The following is a 15,086-nucleotide window of genomic DNA, read 5'->3' on the forward strand; positions in this document are numbered from 1 at the left end:
AAATGAACTTAAAAAAAATGAAAATTCAACTATTTTCTTAAAAATTCGTCTCTCGTACTTTTAAGTTCAACTATTTATATTTTGAAAATTAATTTTTAGTATAATTCAACTATATTGTTGAATTTTTTTTGTCTCGATTGAAAAATTTTTCTCAGTTTAGGATTCATTTTTTAAATAATAGATTTAATGCTTTCACGATGATTCATTTTTATATAAATAGATATTTCGGGTTCTAATCATTTAAAAAAACCACGAATTCATCTTTTAGTTTAAAAATTTAAATATTTTGTTAAGAAAGCGTCTTGTCGGCTTGAAATTTTAACAATTGGTTAAACAATTCAAACAGTTTGATTGAAAATTATTATTTTTGGGTTTAAAGTTAATCTTTTTGTTGAAATTTATTATTTTCTGATTCATAATTCAATCATTTTTTTACAAAAGTCTGCTGTTTTGAAATTATTAACTGTTTTGTAGAAAAATCCTTTTTTTACATTATCATCAGTGAAGGTATGAGATTTGTGTAAAATTGGACCCCCCAGTTTTGGTCAAATGTCCACGTTTTGAGACCCCCTGAATTCGAAAAACATGTTTTTACGAATAAATCTTTCTGTTTCCACGATAACTTTAAAAAAATCTATTAGATTGGCCTTTGGCAATTATTTGAATTAAAATTCAAATATCTGGTTGAAAATTAACTATATGGTGTAAAATTCATACTCCTGAAACTGTTTAAATTGTTTACCCAATTGTTAAAATTTCAAGCCGAGAAGATGCTTTTTTAACAAAATATTTAAATTTTCAAACAAAAAGATGAATTCGTAGTTTTCTACATGATTGGAACCCGAAATATCTCTTTTTATCAAAATGAATCATAGTGAAGGCATTAAATCTAATATTAAAAAGATGAATCCTCAACTGAGAAAAATTCTTCAGCCGAGATAAAAAAAAAGTGAACCAAATAGTTGAATTGTACAAAAAATTAATTTTCAATATACGAATAGTTGAACCTGAAAGTACGAAAGACGAATTTTTAAGAAAATAGTTAAATTTCTAAAAAGTTCATTTTCACCTAAAACAAGTTATTTTTCTACTAAAAAAGGTCAATTTTTATTCCAAAAGGACGCCATATAATTCAAAAATCCTTTTTTAAAATTAAAAACTTTATTATTTGTTTGAAAAATTAATTATTTTGCTCAAAATTGAGCGACTTTGAAAGAAACTCAGTTCATTCGGTTAAAAATCAACGTTTTTGTTGAAAATGAGTTTTTTGGTTGAAATAAACTGTTTTTAATTTAAAATTATATTATATTTTTTGTTGAAAATAATTCTTTCAATTGAAAATTTAACCATCACGTTTTTGGTTAACAATGTGTCTTTTTTAGTATAAAAATTCATATATTTTGCTTTAAATTCGTCTTTTTTTGGTAAAAAATTAACCTTCGTGATTGAAAACTCATTTTTTTGGTTTCAAACTGCACTATTTTGTTAAAAATTTATCTTTTTGGTTTCAAATTAAAAGGTGTGCTTGAAAATTGGTCTTTGTTGGTTAAAATTTCGTGCATACATCTTTCATTGAGAAATCATCTTTTTGGCTAGAATATTCTTTATTTGGTTAGATATTTCTTTTTCTTTAATAGATAAACTGAAAGAAACACTTTTAGAAAGAAATAATTAATTTTATGTTAAAATTAAAAACTTACTAAAACATTCACTGTTTTAAAAATATTATGTAGGCCATGACATGACTAATTTACGACGAGTTACGAATAAAGTTTCGTAAAAATTAGATTTGGATATATATTTCTAAAGCACAAAATTAACTAAAAAAGTAGCGATAGTTAGTTTTTGGGGGAATCCAACTGAGAAAAAGTAACTCCAATTATATAAAAATACTTAAATTACATTTTTGTATGAAGAATTTTTCGTTTTACTTACCACTGTCTTGTAATTTGACATAAAATATTTCACGTTTCGGATTATGAATTACACCATGAATAAACCGAAATCCACTGAAAATTATTTTAATTTGGCAGATTTTCCTTGACAGATAATACGAAAATAATCGCTTTCCAAACATGTAACTAAATTCCTTTATACATTCTTCGACCTTATTTTTAAAAGTAATTTTATCGACAGATGTAAATTATAATTGTTTGGAGCTTTAAAAATAGGCATTTATTATATTTTTTACATTAAAAATAATGAAAATTTATCAAAACAAAGTTTGAAGAGGTTAGTTTCGTTGCTTAGCAACTTTAGCTGACGCCTGTCAAAACAGAACCGTTACTTTGCACATGCGCTCTTTATCCCAGATATAATATTGAATAATTTATTTAATAGAAATTAATAAAAATAAAAACTTTTTGTATTAAATATTTCTTTTGAAAATTGAATTATTTATTTCAATCCTAAAATTGAATAATCTGATATAATATAGCCCGATGCTTAAAGCCTTTAAAAATTCCCGCTGAAATAAGCGTCATCTCTATTTGTAGTTCTCAAATCCGCGAAATTCAAACTAATCAAATTTTTAATTCTTATTGATTCTTTTATAATTTCCATTATAAAAATAATATGGTGATTACAGTTCAATGACTCTAAGTTATTCTAATAGCTCTTAATTTGAAATTTAAACAAAACGAGAGAATTTTAGACCAGAAAAATTAATTTTGAACCAAGAAGATTATTTTTCTAACGAAAAAGACGACTATTTTACTAATGAAATAAAAAATTTCAACATAAAAGTTTTTTTAGTGAAATATTTAAATGTTCAAACTATTTGTTTAATTTTCTAAATTTTCAACAAAAAAAGGCAATTTTCAACAAATTAGTTTAATCTTCAACCCAAGAGATGAGTCCTCTAGGAAGAAATATTTTTTAGTAAACAAAGAAGAAATTTTGCAACCGAATTGTTGAATTTTTAAGGAGAAAAGACGAATTTTTTGAAAAAAAAAACAGTTTAATTTTAAGAGATTAATGCTTCGCTAAAAATATTTTGCAGTCAAGACAATTAAAATTATGAATCTTCAACCGAAAACATGAGTTTTTATCAAGATAGTTCAGTTTTTAACAAAGTTTTACATTTTTCAACAAAAAGAGAAATTTTCAACGCAAAATGTATATTTATAATATTTCAACTAAAGAAATCGGATTTTCTACAAATTTATTGAATTTTCAACCCGAAAATACAAATTTTTAACAAAAAAGTTAATTTTTAACCGTATTTTTAAATTTTCTAGAACATAGTTTAAATTTCTACTAAATAGTGAATTTCCAAAGCAAAAAAAAATAAATTTTCTGAAAAAAGTACATTTCTCAACGCGAAAACGTGAATTTTCAAAATTGCAGTTAAGTTTTAACCCGAAAATACAAATTTTCAACAAAATTGTTGAATTTTCTACCAAACTGTTAAATTTATTTAAAAAAATTTTTTCTACAAACAGCTTATTTTTCAACTCGAAAATGTGAATTTTCTACCAAATAGATCAATTTTCAAGCACAATGATGAATCCTAAACTAAGAAATACTTTTCGTCAAGAAAGGAAACAACTTTCAATCAAATTATTGAATTTTTTAGACAAAAATACTAATTTACTGCAATAAAGTTTCATTTTCCACCAAAAAAAAATGAATTTTTAACAAAATAATTTAAAAAAAAAAATTATTAACCAAAAATCTGAAGTCGAAAATATGATGGTAAACGTGTCAACAAAAGCTTTTCTGCAAAACGGTTAATTTTTGCAACCCGAAAACGTATATTTTCAACAAAATTGTTAAATGTTTTACCAATTTGTTAATTTTTCAAAACAAAAAGACAATTTAACACAAAACAGTTTATTTATTAACAACAAAATATGAATTTACAACCAAAAAGTCAAATTAAAAAAAAAAGACGAAATCCCAACTAAATAATTAAATTGTTAACGAAAGAGATGAGACTTCAGCTGGAAAAGATTGTTCGGTCAAGAAAGAAATACACCTTTACAAAATTATGAATTTACTACAATAAAGTCTAATTTTGAACCCAACAATATGTTTTTAATAATTTTTAATTAAATTTCTACCAAAAAAGTCAAATTTTCTAACCAAAGATAAGACTTTTTAACTAAAATTAGGCATCTTTAAACAAAAAATGTAATAGTTTATATTAAAAAAAAAGAAAAAAAAATGTTCTGCCTAATATTTAAATTTGTATCCAAAGAGATAAAAAAAGATTTTTTAGTCAGAAAAGAAATAATTCAAACAAATTGTTGAATTTTCAAGCTAAAACGAAAAAGGTTCTACAAGAAGTGATCTTTTCTACCTGAAAATATGAATTTTGAAATTTTCCACAAAAAAATACAATTTTTCAACTAAACTTATGAATGTTCAAACAAAAAATGTAATGGTTTAAATTTAAAAAAAAAAAAGAAAAAAAACGAATTTTATGCCAAGTAGTTAAATTATCATCTAAATACTTATACAAAACAGTTACATTTTCTACCTGAAAATATGAATTTTGAATAAATTATTCATTCTTTTAACCAAGTAGTCGAATTTTCAACTCAAAAAGATACATTTTTAACGAAGAAGATTAATTTTATACCAAAAAAGACAAATTTTCAACCAAAGATATAAATTTTCAACTTAAATTATGAATCTTTAAACAAAAAATGTAAGCTTATATTTAAAAGTAAAAAAAATCGAATTTTCATCCCAGTAGGAAAGTCTTCATCCAAAGAGATGAATCCTTAGCTAGGAACGAAGTAGAGGCATTTTTAACAAAACAAAAAAAAATGAATTTGCAACCCAGAAGATTAATTTTCTACCAAAAAGATGAATTTTCAACCAAAGAGACAAATTTTCAACTAAACTATGAATCTTCAATCAGAAAAATGAAATTTTAAAAAAGTAGTTCAACTTTTAGATTCAAACTGAAAATATAAATTTTCAAAAAAACTTTATTTTTAAATAAATATTTCAATTGTTCAACAAAAAAATCCTAATTTTCTACAAAAATGTTTAATTCTCAAAAGAAAAATATGACTTTTTAACAAAAAAGTTAATTTCCAATTATAAAAAGTAAATAATTTTCAACAAAATACTTAAATTTTCAAAAAAAAGAAAATGAATCCTCAACTAAGAAAGATTTTTCAGCCAAGAAACAAAACAAATTTCATCCAAATTGTGACATTTTAAATCCAAAAGACGAATTTTCTAAAAAAGAATTATATTTTCTACCCAAAATTACGAATTATCAACCATAGAGTTTATTTTCAACCAACTATTTAACTTGTCAACGAAATAATCGAATTTTCCAACAAATTAATTGAATTTCAAAAAAAAAAGTTAATTCTAAACCAGGTAATATAGATTATCAACAAAATAATAGGATTTTAACCAAACTAGTTAAATTCTTAACGTTAAACAATTTGAAGAATTTTCTTAAAATTGCCTAATGACTTAAAAAATTCCCGCTGAAATAAACGCCATCTCTACTTACATTTTTCAAACCCGCGAAATTTAAAACAACCAAATTTCAATTTCGTATATAATTTCTATCATACAAATGATATGATCAACTAGAGTTCAATGAGATTAAACTACTCTTAAAACTCTCGAAAATTGATTTCATATTCACAAATCGTAACGTTTCGTAATCAAAATAAAAAGCAAATGAGCAAAATGCCGTCTATTCTACCCTAACCTAAAAAATTGACAGTTGTCCCTCACAATTCGCGAGGGTCGTTAAGTGGTCGTCAGCTCCAACAGTGTTTCAAACAAACAATAACTCGAATTTTCCTCCGCTCTTCCTGGTCTTATTGTTAAGATAAAGAATAATATATAATTATTTTCCCCCAACAAGTGGCGCCATCAAATCCCTCCAGATAACGTCGAAAGAAGTGTTCAGTTCAATTTCAGTGTTGCTATTGCCTTCCGCGTCCAGCGCATGCCGGAAAGTTTGTAGGTGCGGACTCGCGTGTCCGTTCCAAGGCGAAAAAGCCTCTCGGTATCCATCCCGACCCTCGTCGTCCGTGAGAGGCGTCTGCCGCGGAATAGAGGAAAAAGCTGTGTTTTCGTTTGTGCGTGGTGTGTGAACGTGCGTCAATTCGTCAAATGACAGTGAGGTGAGATCAATGTGCTGGCTGTATCATGGCTGAGGAGCTGCTGGTTAGTCTGAACCGTAGTGATACGACGGGATTCGGCTTCTCTTTGCTCGGTACTGCCGGGTTGCCCCACGTAATCTTCGACATCGTTGAGAACTCACCTGCGGCAGAGAGCGGCAAGGTAAATACATATGCCGGTGGTATCGACCCACCCGAGTACCGACCCTACATTCTTACCCTACCCTATCGCTATTCTTTTATTTTACGACGATTACTCGACTATCTCCTTATCGCCTCAAGTCTCAAGAGGCTTGCTTGCTTTATTGTCATGATCGACAGTCAAACATCGAGCCGACTAACTTTTCGTAATTCTTCCTGTCAATTGACAGGATTAAGCTGCATTGTTGCCTGTTTTTTTTTAAATTCTATTTATTTTAGGCATGTTTTTATATAGGTATGAGTTCGTATAATTTCTTGCGGAAGATGATACTAAACTGTCTTTTTCTGTATAATGATTCAAAATATCTGTTGTTTATTATTTTTTTTTTTTTACTTGACATCCGCGAAATCGAGAACTCTACTATTATATTTTTGATGCGGAATTTATGTGGTTGGTTAAAACTTCGATTAGTTTTTTGACAATTGAATAATTTGGTTAAAAAGTAATTCTTCTGTTTCAAAATTCAACTACTTTTGGAGGAAATTCAACTTTTTTGTTGAACCCTTATATTTTCGAGTTAAAAATTAAACTGTTTTGCAGAAAATCTTTCTTTTTCGGTTGAATACAACACGGTTTTAATTTAAAATCAAAATCTTCTTTCGTTGAAGTATCATCTCTTATATTTTTTGTTGAAACTATCTTTTTGGGGGTGAGGAAATGCAACTACAATCGAATCAAAATTTGTTGAAAGTTAAACTAAGTACTTTGATAAAAAGAGGCATTTTTTGTTGTTAGCGATTGATCATTTAAGTTAAAAATTAATTTGTTTTGTTTGATATTCGACTTTTTTGGTAGAAAATTAATCTTCGTCGTGGAAAAATCATCTTTTTGGTTGAAAATTCAACAATTTTGTTAAAAATTTATACTTTTTATGTTGAAAATTAATAAGATTTGTAAAAACTGTAACAATTCTGTTAGAAAATACAACTATTCGGCGGAGAATGTACTTTTTTCTTGAAAATTCAACTGTTTTTGTTGATAATTCGTCCTTTCGTATTGAAAATTCAACTAGATGGTTGAAAATGAGCTTTTTTTTGTTGAAATTTCATATGTTCTTCTAGAAAAATCAACTTTTTGTAGGAATTTCATATTTTTGGGTTGAAATTTGAACGATTTTTGTGGATAATGAACTTTTCCCTTGAAATTGCAACTGTTTGTTTAAAACTTAATAATTTTGTTGGAAATTCAACTATCCTTGAAAAAATTCGTTTTTTTGCCTGAGGTTTCGAATATTTTGTTAAAAATCTTACTTTTTGTGGTTGAAATTGATCATGTTTGTTTGAAAATTCTATTATTTCTTTTAAAATTTAACAATTTTGTTAAAAAAAGGATTCATTTTAGTTATAAAACTCAACGGAATAAAGTTTCGACTAATTGATTAAAAATCTTACTGTTTGTGGTTGAAATTGATTATTTTTGTTTGAAAATTAGACAATTTAGTTGGAAATTCTATTATTTCTTTGAAAATTAAATTATTTTGTTTAAAAAAGGATTCATTTTAATTCAAAAATTCAACGGAATTGTTCAGAATTAATCTTATTTAAATAAAATTAAACAGTTTTGTAAAAAAATTAACAATTTTGGTAGACAATACAAATATTTGGTGGAGAATGAACTTTTTTCTTGGAAATTCAACTGGATGGTTGAAAGTAAACTTTTGTTGTTAAAATTTCGTATTTTCCGGTAGAAAATTCAACTTTCTTGAATTCATTTCATATTTTTGGGTTGAGAACTTAAAAATTTGTGTAGAAATGACATTTTTCCTTGAAAATTGAATTTTTTGTTGAATGGTTGAAAATGAACTTTTTTGTTGAATTTTCATATTTTTGGGTTAGAAATTCCACTATTTTATTGAAAATTTATTTATTTCTTTGACATATTAAACTACCTTCTAAAAACTTTATTTTATGGCTTGAGGAGTCGACTATTTGGTTGAAAATGCAACTGTTTTTATTTGAAATTAATTCTTTTTTAATTTAAAATTCAACAATTTGATTACAAAATCTTTTATTCAAAATTCAACTGCTTTGCTCAAGCTCGTTTTTTTTTTTTAATTCATCGGTTCCGATAAAGATCTTATCTTTTTTAGTTACAAATTCTACTATTTTGCTAAAAATTTAATATTTTTGTTGAAAAATCAACTGTCCTTAAAAAAAATGATTTTTTTTTTGTTTGAAGATTCGACTAGTCGGATAAGAATGCAACTGCTTGTGGTTCAAGTCATTTGTATGTTTTGAAAATTCAACTAAGCAAATAATTGGTTGTAAAAAATAATTATTGTGTTGAAATTTCATATTTTTTGTTTAAAATTCAATTTTTTAATTGAAATTTCATATTTTGGGAATTAAATTCAACTGTTTCGTAGAAAATTTGTCTTTTTGCGTTGGAAATTTTAACGATTTTGTGGAAAATTAGGCTTTTTGTTTCTAAAATGCATCGCTTTTGGTAGAAATTTAATCTTTTTTGGGTAAAAATGTATCAGTTTGGTTGAAAATTATCTGTTTTGGTTGGGGATTCAACTACCATTTTTTAAATTCGCTTTTGTGGTTAAATTTTACTTGGGTTTGATACAAAATCAAAATCTCTTTTGGTTGAAAATTCAACTACTTCTTCACAAGTTGAACAAATTTCTTAAAAATTAATTTTTTTGATTGAAAATTAAACTATTTGGTTAAAATTTATCTCTTAGGGTATTGACCCAATTGACTCTATGTTCCTACCTTATCTTCTATCACTATTTTATTTTACGACAATTACTGTCCTTATCGCCCCAAGTCTCAAGAGGCTCAGTTTAGTGTCATATGATCGACTTTCAAACATCAAGACGAGTCATTTGAGTTAAGCTAGATTGTTGTCTGTTTTTTTAATTATGTTAGGCCTGGTAAGCTCATTAAAACCTTTACTTCACTTCCCAATCCAACAAGATTTTCTTGACGAAAGAAAAAGAAGAAACAATTTGGATAATAATTTCATTTCCCGAAATTACTATTTAATATGAGTACGTTAAAAATGCCAAATTACCGTTATTTTCTAAGCAGAAAGAATGACAGAAAAGAATAATATTAAAATATCGAAATCAATATAGCACTGATTGTTTTAATGCGTTTTTTAATTTTATCAGTTTCCATAAATAATTTCACACAGTTATTTCTTTACCCGTGAAAAAATTATATGAAATTCATTATAGGAAAACCATTATAGGTCTATAATTATTTTCCTGTACTACGACCAACTAAGACCAAGCTGAAAATTCAACTATTTGGTTTGAATATTAAATTTTTTGTTGATATTTTATATTTTTGGGTTGAAAATTCAACTGCTTCGTTGAAAATCATCTTTGTTGAAACATCAACTTTGTTAAAAAATGATCTTTATTTATGGATAATTAAACTACTTGGTTGACTGTTAACTAATTTAAAATAATAATTTTTGGTTTAAAGTTCATCGCTTTAATTGAAAAGTTATCTGTTTGGTTGAAAATTCAAGTATTTGGTTGAAAATGTATCTATTTAGTAGAAAATTGTTATTTTTTTAAAAATTAATCTTCTTTGTTGGAACCTTTTTTGCCTTGTTCAAATATAAACCCATTTTCATCGATTTTTACTTTCGGTGATATTATTACACCATTAGGCCATTTCCCTTTCGGGATCTAAAAGCCGGCTGTTCTGCAGCACCTAATAACATTTTATTTAATATTAAAATTTATGGAAATTTTAAAATAACTGTGTAACTTTATTCACATAAAGTTAACTTGAAACAAATTTAGAAATGAAGGTTTTTACAGTCAACATATTTTCTAGAAACACGTTTTTACGTGAACTAAAAAATTGTTATTTAACTCTTAGAAATTTGCCCTAATTTTTCCGAAACATGTATAATGTTCAACAGTTAAATTTTATAATTTGACACAAATTATATACCCTTTTTCGTCTTAACTATTACAAAATATTATACCCCTACGAGTCAGAAAAAAATGAGAAACAAATTTTCGAGTGTCAGAAGAAAAAAAATTATGCTTTCGAAATTCAATCAACTTTTGATAAAATTCACCGCGAACCTCCGATATTGAAGTTAGATTTTTAATTTGAGAATTGAACTCAAATTATGTACCTTTTCTGATTGCCTTAAGAATCAGAACAAAAAATGGAAAAAGAATTTTCGAGTGCAGGAAGAGAGAAAAGTATTACATTTTCGAGGTAAAGCCTGATTTTGCTCAAAACTGATCGCAAATGAGTCAAAAAAGAATTGGAAAAATTATTTCCGATTGCCGTCAGACAGAAAAATATTAGATTTTCGCAATACAACAAAATTTTGTTCAAACTGACCGTCCAACTCCGCCATTGAATTTATAAGTTTAATTTTAGAATTGAACTAACTTTATTGACGGGAATGTAATTTTAAAAACTGAACATTTACTTCTGATCGCAGTAAAATTCAAGTTTTCATTATTTTAATAATTTTGGTTAATTTTTCAATCTCAGATTTTTCAGATTATCTCAGTTTACTATTATTTAATCATAGTTTATTATTGGATTTTTATTGATTTGGAATTTAAACTAGTTGTTTGAAAATATATTTACTTTGTGAAAAGTTCGCCTTTTTTTGTAGAAAATTAATCTTTATAGTTGAAAATTTATCTTTTTGGTATAACATTAAATTATTCCTGTTGAAGATTCAACACTGGTGGAAAAATTCATCAGGTTGGTTTAAAATGAATTCCTTTCACTGAAAATTTGAATGTCCATTTTTGGCTGGAAATGGATCTTTTCTTGTCAAAAAATCAATAATTTGCATGAAAAATGATCTTTTTTAATTGAAAATTCAACTATTTCATTTAAAATTCACATATTTGGTTTAAAATCGATTATTTTATTAACCGGAAAAATTGAAAAACTTGACCGCGAAATAACCGGGAGTTTGAAATTGTCCACCGAATCGTCACTCTGATGTACCTTTATTGGTCTTCTACTATCATAAACAATGATATGCAGCAATGGATACTGACCGTGAAACACAGCTATTGAACCCACAAGTTAAATTTTCTTCATAAACAAAAGTTAGGTCCAATTTAAGAAAAAAGAAAATGTAGAGTTTTAATTTTGGGGGGATATTTAAGCACCTTCTTTGGATAGTATTCGAATACTCGTGATTCCAATTGGTAAAGTGGGATCAACATACCAAGAGCCACATTCCTCGTTCTTGTGTCGACTCGTTACCTGTGAGGATTTCCCTCGTAGCTCTTTGGCATTCCCTCTCAGAGTTTAATTTTTTATCTTTGTAAGCATGAATCTCGCGAGATCTGAGTCTCGTTGTAAGTCCGTCATTTCAACGTATGCAACTCTGAAATTCCCTCTAGAGTCTAGAAAGCAAAGCCTGCAAAACCCACTTGCAATCTTGCAACCTCATTCGCACGCTCAGATTGTTTTGCTTCCAGACGAAATTGGAAAATCTAGACTGTTTCTCTCTGCTGTTTTGTTTTCTATCTTTATTTAGGTCTAGTGAACTTGTGACTAGTCTTAAACTAACCTATTCTGGAATTATGTTTACAGACTTCACACTCGTTCCTCCTTTTTGAAGAAATCCTTTGTTTCCTCTTGTTTTCAAGAAACTTCCCTCTTTTTAATCTTTAGAGGGCCGGCAATTTGGGAGGAATATCGACCTCAGAAAATTGGCCCAACAGTTATCTTATATCATTGATTGATCATAGACAAAGTCTCGATCAGGGGGTGAGCCAATATATTGGCTTTCCGGTCCTGTACGAATGAGCCAATGTTAAAAATTTGGAATTCGAAAAAAAATTTTTTTTTAATAGTATATAAACTTCTTACGTCATATATACATTATATAGGGTGGTTATTCAAATTTAAGGGTTGTTTTAGAGGTGTCTTACTCCCTTAGCCAGGCAAGTCAATTTTCGTGTATATGGAAGTGCAAATATACGTTTTCGATGTATTTTTTGACGCTGAATCCAAATCCGACATCAAAATTACCGTAAATTCAAAAACACCCCTTCTAATGGGGTGAAAACTAACAACTACCCCTTTGTTTCGTCTGAAAAGGGGTAAAATGGGAATAAGAGTTTAAAAATGGTGGGGGGGGGGGGTGAATTTACATTCAGTTATATCAAATAGTAACGTTCAAAACATTTTATAACAATATTTGTTTAATTTATAATCTCATGCAAACGAAACAAGGCACCGTTTTGACAAAGTTGGAATAGTAAATTTAAGGGTATTGGGTAGTTAAAAAGGGGTTGGGAAGGATCAGTTCAACTTATGTTACATTGAAAATCGGTAACAATGTTACAAAAATGAATATTTTAATTTAGAAATTAAAATGAAAGAAGTTTACCTGGTGAGCCAAAATATTGATTTTCCGGCTCTCTAAAGTTTAAAGAAATCCTTTTTTCCCTTTTTTCAAGAAACTTTCCCCTTTTTATGTTTTTTCCTATTAAATTAGATCTGAATTAATAACACTCGATAAAGAAGTTTTAATTATTTTGTTTGAAGATTAATTATTTTTAGTTTAAGAGTCTACTGTAATATTCATAGTTCAGAATTAATTTTTATTTATCAAATTTGTATTATTTGGATGAAAAATAATTATTTTGGTGCAAATTTTACTATTTGGTTGAAAATTGAACTATTGTGTATAAACTTCAACTGTTTCAACTATTCAATGTTTTTTTTTTATACAATTCAATTTTTGTTTTTTTTTGCAAATCCAAAATTTGGTTGAAAATTCATCTATTTGGTTCAAAAATAATTTTTTTTTTAATTTAAATTTAAACCTTTTTTGAAAAATTGTCTTTTTAGATAGAAAGCTCGTCCGTCTAATTTTAAAATTCATATTTTTTGTTGAAAACTCATGTATCTTAAAATGCAATTGTTTTTGGTTAAAGGTAAATTTTGTTTCTTTGTAATTTTCACCATTTGGTCCAAAATTCATATTTGTAAGTTTAGAATTAAAGTATTTGACTAAAAAATCAACTATCTTCTTAAAAAGTCGTCTCTTCCGTTTGAAAGTTTAATTGTTTGGTTGCAAATGCAACGTTTTAGTTGAAAGTTAATTTCTTTTTTGGAAAATCCATCTTCGTTGGTTGAACATTCAACTGTATTGTTCAAAAGTTTTTTTTTCGAAAATTCATCTGTTTTATTGTGAATTCATCCTAAGTTGCAAAAATAACTTTTGGTTCCAAAATTAGACTATTTGGTTGAAAATGTATTTGTGTAAGATAAATAAAAGACGACCATATGTTTAAGAATGCAACGGTCTGATTAAAAATTAATTTTTTTCTCAAAATAGACTATTTCGTTGAAATTGAACTTTTTTGTTTGGAAAATTGAACTATTTTGTTAGAAAGTAATCCTTTTTTATCGAGAATTCAACTGTTTTTTGGAATAGAAAATTTGTTCTTTTTATCCAACTATATTCTTGAAAATTTATCTTTTCGTCAATTCATTAATCAATTTGCCGTTTTTTTGCTCAATAGTTCAAATATTTGGTTGTAAATATAACGATTTGGTTAAAAATTGCACTATTTTGTTAAAAAGTGTCATCTTTTTGTATAGAAAATTCGTCCTTAGGATTAAAAATGTATCTCTCTAGTAGAAAAGAAATTTATTTTGGCTGTAAGTTGATATTTTGGTTGTTGTAAATGCGACTTTTTGGATTAAAACTTCACCATTGTAGATAAGTAACTTATTTGGTGTGAAAATTGTTCCCTTTTAGTTTTAAATTCAACTATTTGTGTGAAAATTTATATTTTTTTGGGTTTAAAATTTAACTGTTTTCTATAATATTCGTATTTTTGGCTAAAAATCCATTGTTTTCTTTAAAAAATCGTGCTTTTAAAATGAAAATTCTATTTTTTTTATCAAAAGTACGACTATTTGGTTAAAAATTAACTTTTGTATGGAAATTAATTATGTGTTTCAAAATTCATCTTTTTGGTTTCGAAATTTATATCTATTGGTAGAAATTTGATATTTTTGGTTTAAACTGCAACTGTTTGGTTCAACATTAATCTTTGTTGGTGGATCAACTATTTTCTGAAAAATTCGCCTTTTTTTTGTAATTTATACTACTTTGAAATAAAAAAAAACATACTTTTTGGTTAATTTCGGCTTTTCTTCTATTCAGAATAGTTTTTGCTAATTAAACTGTCAAGTAAATATCCTGGTTCTCGTTAAGAATTAATCTTTTTTTATTAAAAATTCAACCAGTCTGGGTTGAAAGTTTAAATTCTTTGTTAAAAATTCATTTCTTTTATTGAAGTTTTATCATTTTAATTGAAAATCCAAATATTTTGATAAGAATAAAATTATTTTGCTAAAAAATAAAATATTTGGTTGAAAATTGTAATTACATATTTTGTTGTAAATTAAACTGTTTGATTGAGTGTTTGTATTTTTATTTTATATTGAAAATTAAACTCCGTGGTTAAAAATGTAACTGTTTTTGTTTGACGTTTAATCATTTCTGTTTTACAAATTTAATATATGGCACATACATTGCTTTTATTTACAAGATTTTATTCCCTTATTTTCATGAAAAATCACGTTATTTCACTTGTTTTGGAATAATTTCAAGCTGTCAAGTCTGTATTTATTTCAGAATCAAGAGATTTATTCTGCAGATGAAAGCAACTGAAATAATCAGGAAGATCTGAATAATTTATTGTAGAACTCTGAATTGCAGTGAATGGAAGATTTTTAAATTGAAATATTAAGAGGATAAAGGAAGTCCGCAGATACCTTTCGAGTCTTTCGAGTCTGCGA

At 26.8% G+C, this 15,086-nt stretch overlaps 1 protein-coding gene across 3 annotated transcripts in view; it reads left to right on the forward strand.

Moving 5' to 3' along the window:
* The first annotated feature begins 5,831 nt into the window (after positions 1-5,831).
* Positions 5,832-15,086, forward strand: part of LOC117171154 (PH and SEC7 domain-containing protein 2) — a 156,317-nt gene continuing 147,062 nt past the window's right edge. For 2 of the 3 annotated variants that reach the window (XM_033358211.1, XM_033358208.1), the window contains exon 1: positions 5,832-6,267. In XM_033358211.1, coding sequence (XP_033214102.1) covers positions 6,133-6,267 — 135 coding nt within the window. In that variant the 5' untranslated portion in view covers positions 5,832-6,132. The remainder of the gene's footprint in view (positions 6,268-15,086) is intronic. The other variant, XM_033358209.1, reaches the window with a different exon arrangement.

Source organism: Belonocnema kinseyi, chromosome 4, assembly GCF_010883055.1.
Source record: "Belonocnema kinseyi isolate 2016_QV_RU_SX_M_011 chromosome 4, B_treatae_v1, whole genome shotgun sequence".
NCBI lineage: Eukaryota > Metazoa > Arthropoda > Insecta > Hymenoptera > Cynipidae > Belonocnema > Belonocnema kinseyi.